Source organism: Atta colombica, unplaced genomic scaffold, assembly GCF_001594045.1.
Source record: "Atta colombica isolate Treedump-2 unplaced genomic scaffold, Acol1.0 scaffold295, whole genome shotgun sequence".
In the NCBI taxonomy this organism is placed as follows: Eukaryota; Metazoa; Arthropoda; class Insecta; order Hymenoptera; family Formicidae; genus Atta; species Atta colombica.
Window position 1 is genome coordinate 68,575 of NW_017259398.1, and position 6,588 is coordinate 75,162.

At 32.8% G+C, this 6,588-nt stretch overlaps 1 protein-coding gene across 1 annotated transcript in view; it reads right to left on the bottom strand.

Annotated features, from left to right (window-relative positions):
- Positions 1-6,588, bottom strand: part of LOC108690149 (alpha-aminoadipic semialdehyde synthase, mitochondrial) — an 8,855-nt gene that overhangs the window by 763 nt on the left and 1,504 nt on the right. The window contains exons 3-9 of the mRNA XM_018197293.1: positions 5,858-6,083; positions 3,606-3,933; positions 2,301-2,664; positions 1,645-1,967; positions 986-1,235; positions 632-895; positions 162-543 (exon numbers count right to left, since the gene is read on the bottom strand). Of these exons, the coding sequence (XP_018052782.1) occupies positions 162-543; positions 632-895; positions 986-1,235; positions 1,645-1,967; positions 2,301-2,664; positions 3,606-3,933; positions 5,858-6,083 (2,137 nt within the window). The remainder of the gene's footprint in view (positions 1-161; positions 544-631; positions 896-985; positions 1,236-1,644; positions 1,968-2,300; positions 2,665-3,605; positions 3,934-5,857; positions 6,084-6,588) is intronic.

Below are 6,588 nucleotides of genomic sequence, written 5' to 3' on the forward strand. Positions count from 1 at the left end.
TTAGTTATCTAGACATTTATATTTTTCTTGACTTATGATTGCGGTACGAAAATTATTTTGCGCGATAAGAAAATGCAGTCGATAAGTGACAATTTTTAATAAAAACAATTTTACCTTAATTGAACAAGTAATACGGAAAATATCAAAAGAGGGTTACGAACCATCTAGAATCATCTTGACGGCAATAGCTGCAGGATAACCGACAGTACGCGCCATTGCAGAATGTCCAGAAGCGTCTCCATAAAGCACCAAGTTAATTCCTCTGGATTCTCTTCTGTTATCTGGCCAAAGTATACCTACGTTGTGCCTCAATATCACTAGATCGCGCTCGTTTTTTTCAAAAGAGAGTTTTTTCGATAAGTAATGCGTAAGCGTGTCCAGAGGAGTGTTTAATTTCAAGACTAGATCCTCTTCCAGGAGACCTAGTTCTTCGATGGCTTTTACGCGCTCCCATGAGTTCATCCTTTCCGCTAATTTTTGCTTCAAATTTCCGTAGAAGATGTTGTCGTTCGCCAGACCAAGCAAATTACATGCCAATACTCGCTGGAATTTAAGCGATGAGTAATCGAGATCAATATTTTTCTTGTTTTCGAAATATTCTGCGAATACGTGACAAACTGAAAGCACGCACCCACGTGATGTCTGGTCCGTTCGGATGTAAAATTGGATGCGGATTAGGATCGATTAAACCGAGCAGTTGCAGGCCCAGTATAGTATCTGAAAATCCCTTGAACCTGAGCGTACCCCGCAGTACGGTATTCGCGTTTTGCAAACCATAGTAATCCCCGTATGTGGTACTGTCGCGATTGGGATAGCCTTCTAAGGCGAAGCCTGGGAGAAAGTCCAAATCCTGCACGGTAGACATCAAATCACCGCCTCCTGCAATCTCCACTTCCTGCAAAGAAAAAATTATTTTTTAAATAAATCCTATTTATCTTGATAAAGGATATGAATCATTCTTTTTAGAGATACTTTAATGGCTCACCTGACCCTCGTGAAGATATTTCGCTGGCGACAGGGTGTTTAACAGGACGCCTCGTGGAGACCAACTGAATTTATATCTCAAAGGATTAGAGGAACACTCCGGTGCGGGCAAACCGCCGCACCACGAGACAAAGGACTCTATCTTTCCACCCGCTTGTCTCACATCATCGAAACACTCAATTGCCAAAAGGTGATCGATGCCCGGATCCAATCCAATTTCATTCAATACAGTGATGCCAGCTTCTTGGGCTCTGTTCCCCAAAAAACAGCGAAATTTTGATTTACATACATTTCTACTCTAATGTAGATTAACTTTAATCAATTTAGTTTACTTTTTTTATTTTTTTCTATAATTCATAGAATTAGAAAAAAATGAAGAGTTAATTGAGCCGAGATTAAAATTAAATTACATTGAAATGGTATTAATCTTTCAAGTAAACATGTCTGATGTACTATGATGATAAATGATGATAAATCTTTCTTTATTAAAATACCATTTTTTTATTTTCACCACGATTCTAATCACAAAAAAAAACAACAAATTATATTATAGATTACATTCACTAATTTTAGAAATCGTAAGATTTTATTATATGTCGAATTTATTGTATGTCGAATGAGACGGTGTATTTTAGAATAAGTAAACTCGTTGATACTTACTCTTCGTGCAATGCTTTGACATCATTATTCATATAGCTTGCTGTTACTAGGTGATTTTTGGTTTCTATACAAGCTTTGGCGATAACATGATGCAGCGAGTACGGCAGAAGAGAGACGACTACGTTCGCCGATTTTATTACGTCGTGTAACGTATCAGAACGATCCAGGACGTTCAGAAAGACTGGCTCCACACCTGGGAATCGATTGGCCAACGCATCAGCCTCGTCCTTCAATTGTGACGCCACTATCAGCCTTATGTTCTTATCCCTGTGCAAATACTCGACCAAGGGTGCGGAGACGTATCCAGCACCGAGAACGACCACCTGTTGGCACGTTGACAAACAAAAAATTTTGATACCGTAATATCGTACACTTTAGCATTATAGCCTTAAATCTTACTAGATACTTATTAGATTCTGACTATTAGATTCATTCTAAATCGTCATTAAATATTTTTGCTTTATTTTATAATCAATATATGCTCATGCACACATTTGTAGATTTAAAAATTATCCTTATTCACAATTTTCTTTCTTTACAATAAATTTTACACTTTGACAAATATAATCCAAATTTTTCATTACGTTTCGGATTGTTATTTAATTTGAAAGATACTAAATACAATAAGGACGCGAACACGAAAGGGAACATTTTACCATTTTGCTCTGTTGTTCTCTGTTATCAGCTTTATGCCTACTGCGTTGATTCAGTTGTCTGAGTTCTTGGATGTATTCGAAATTAGGCGTCAATTCCCCGTTGGACGCGATAATGGCATCATGCACGGCAGGGCTGAAGTTGTGCTCATTCAGTGGCTTTTTCGCGTCCGACTGTATGATGTCCAAAGCATACGGATATAAAAGATTGCCGAAGAAATCCGTTGCTTCTTTCGGCAATTGCGTGGGCATATTGTCAATCGAACAAACGAGCACACCGGGGCCTTTGAAAGACTTCGTGTCCTTGTTCCGGTCGGCGTCGTACAGACAAAATGGTGTATCGATTGTCGTACATTCGTTCATGAATCTTAGATAAAAGAAAAATTAATAATTATATAATAGTAATAATCTGGTGTGTTAAACAAGATAAATTAAAAAGTACAATCCATGTAATATAATTATTTATAATAATTAATTTAAAATGTTTAGAAAAAAATGTTTTCAACTTGTCCATGCTTTGATATTATCATAAATTATTATTACACAATTATAAATAATTATAATATTTAAAAATTATACGAGGAATCTGCAACTATTAATTAATAATGCTAAATTATATTATACATATAATAATAATTATGTGTAATTTTAACTCGTACAATACTTTGTCATAGAATTTTATAGTCTTCGGAAATCTTTATATTTTTCTTAATATTCCAAAGTATATATAAAGTACAAAAGTTATGATAATATCACAGGACAGGATAATATCATCATGACCTTATTTGTCACTTTTCAACAAACGAGAATTAAAACGAGAATTAAAACGGATTGAAATTTTTTTCTATCCGAATGCGTATTTTAAAAAGCGAATACTTTTTTTGGATTTAATTGGATTCAATTGGATTCAATTAGATTCAATTGGATGCAATTGGATTGAAAAACTTCATTTCCTATTCAAAATTTTGAATTGAACAGTATTCACAATATGTGTTGTGCACAGAAAAAGCTAATATTATTTTTAGATTGAAAGGTATAGAGATATGCTCCATGCAATTCCTATAAATGAATAAAAATGCATTCAGGATTAAAAAGCATTCATTTTAATTCGTGAATCAATATTTCTGAAAATCTGAATCCATTTCAAATCATTTCAATCCGTTCTCGTTTGCTGGGTTATAAGTTTATTTTTAAGTGACAAATGACGTCATGATAAGATTCTATAATATCATTATGACTTAATATTGTGTCTCTTATATCTGGGTTCGCTCTCTGACGAATCTCCCTAATAAACACGAGTACACATACTCGATGCTGCCACCCGGATCCGCGGATATGTCGCAAATACCGAGCATCCTGTGTGGCAATGCGGGCGCGCCGACACTTATCGGTAGCCATGGTGTATTAGCGGGTCTGAGAAGATATTTTGCGTCCGGTATCGTCAACAACTTCGGCGAATCTACCGCCCAATATATACCGTTGATAATCACCGAGGCGTACGATGCTATCTTTTTGCTGAACGTGGAGATGTACAATTCTGGATGCTGGTCGTACTCCTCAGGATCAAAACCGCCGCCCTCCTTCCTCTCCAGGTGATGCCTGCGCCGCACTTCGCAGCCGTATATTTTCGTCGTATCTGGAACGATTTGAAGAAAATACAAATACCGAGCATTGATAAGATAATATTGCCGTGATAAATATCTTTGTTTACTTTATATGACGATGATAAATTCCATGAGCCTTATGCAAAGAGTTTTATCATTAAAAAAATAGTAAAGAATAATAAATACAATGATGTAAAAATGACGCAGGGATTAAGACACGCCTCCCTATCACAAAGCTATTAAGATTATAATATCGTATGGGAGATACAAAATTTATTTTTTATTTTTTATTGCATTGGACCATTTTATTGCATTAGAACATTCTTTCTCTCAAATATTAAAATATATCCAGATAGCACAATAACTCAATAACTGATCTATTAAAAAGTACTCATCATTTTAAATTGTTTATGAATTAATTTGTTTGAAATAAACTCAAGATTTCTTTCAAAATAGATTAAAAACTATAATGCTTTAGTAATAAATCACGATACCCACAAATCTTTTGCAGCTCTGAAAAAAATATCTATGAAAGCCTCAAAAGTATTAATTAAAAAATATATTTATATGCATATTTGTATATGTTATCTTTAATAAAAGTAATATTTAATTTGCAAAATCAAAATACGATTTATTGTTATATAAAATTAAGAAATAAAAAAGATTAGGAAAAAAATACTTTTTAAATCTAAAACAAGTTTATGACTGGTGAATTAAATTTTTTGAGAATCCTTTCAGAAATACTTTTAGAAATGGGATAAAATAAGAATTCATTTCATAAGTTAGGAATAAAAAAAGAATTTTTTTCCGAACTCTTCATTGTCTGTCATCTAAATATCTATTTCACTTTAATATGCAAAGAGTTTAATTATTAAAAAAAAAAAGTTTAATTAAAAACTAATCTGATTTTAAAACTAGTCGATTTTTAAATTTTTTTACAATATTAATAAAAAACTGTTTTATCAAAAGTATATTGTGCGAAATTTTACAAAAACTATTCAATATGTATAACAAATCATTTTATTCAAAGCTGTCGGAGCTATCTGTTTTTTTATAACAACACAGAATATATTTGATATCTTAGTTTCACTTTAAAAGATATTTTCATCAGAAGAACTGGAGTTCATCAGTTTTTGCATCATGTTTCTTTCAATTATATTTAAAAATTATATACAATAATTATAACTATTTTATTTTAAATGTCAATGTAATTTAAATGACAATAATAATATTACAGCCGCTGTAATATTTTGCAGTTTAAAGATTGCTTAAAAATCGCGAAGCAGCAGGACAAAAAGAGATAATTTTCGAATCAAAATTCGCGCAAATGATGATTACGATGTTTGCGAGAAGTTCGATGATTAAAAGCGATATTCAAGAGTCCAAGCAGAAACATAACTCATAATATCGAAATAATTCCAACATTATTATGAATAATTTTTCAATCAATGCTTCATTTTAATGTTATCATTTTGACGTTATCAAGACTTCCCAGCAAACGAGAATAGATTGAAATGAATTGAAATAGATTCAGATTTTCAGAAATATTGATTCATGAATGTTAAAATAAATGCTTTTCAATCCTGAATGCATTTTTATTCATTTATAGGAATTACATGGAGCATATCTCTATACCTTTCAATCTAAAAATAATTAGCAAAAACTTTTTCTGTGCACACATAACACATTGTGCACACAAACACATTGAATACTGTTCAATTCAAAATTTTGAATACGAAATGCAGTTTTTCAATCTAATTACATCCAATTGATCTAATTGAACTCAATTGGATCCAATTAAATCCAAAAAAAATATTCGCTATTTTAAATACGCATTCGGATAAAAAAAAATTTCAATCCATTTTAATCCATTCTCGTTTGCTGGGTTGTTCTACTTAGATAAAACGTTCCACGAATTGCGAAACGCGAACAACGACTTTGTGAATTGCAACATACCGCCGTGTTCGGCGACTTTCCGTAACATTTCGGGCGGCACGTATTCATGAGGCAGCTCTTGGAAGACCTCTTGGCCACCCTGGCTAACATTACCGCTGCCCGTGAAGACAAAGGTCAATGGGCCGATTGACTTCGGCATGGCGCCCAGAGCGATTTCATATCCTGCACCGCGAATCGCTTGACGAGCCATGGCTGAATCTCGATAATTATGCGCCGGTCCGATATGCTAATCAAACGATTATTGGAATCAATTTATTGATATCGCATCTTCATATTTTCTAAAGGATCTTATTGATTCGCGCTTATATATGTGTATCTTGATAATTGCTTATTATAATACACACCTATATTATTATTATAGTTATTTTTTTCTACTACTTTTTTCTACTGAAGGACAAGTACGGAATAAATAAATTTTGGTTAGATAGTACCTCTTAATGATCTGATATCATAAAGTAATACTTATCTAGATTTTGATGAAATTTTACAAAAAGATAACAGCAATAGGTCATTCTAAATTTGCATACATAGCTTACTGTTCTCGAGCATAATAGAGTATAGAGGGGAGTCGTGACTTTTCTTATCTTAACACGAGAGCATAAAGGATGCAAAATGCATTGTTATCTTCTAAAATACAAATAATAAATAAAATTTGAGCAGTAAAACTGTAATGTAATCTTACAGTTTTTAAAAAATATCTTCTTTATAATAAAATAATATATTATAATATT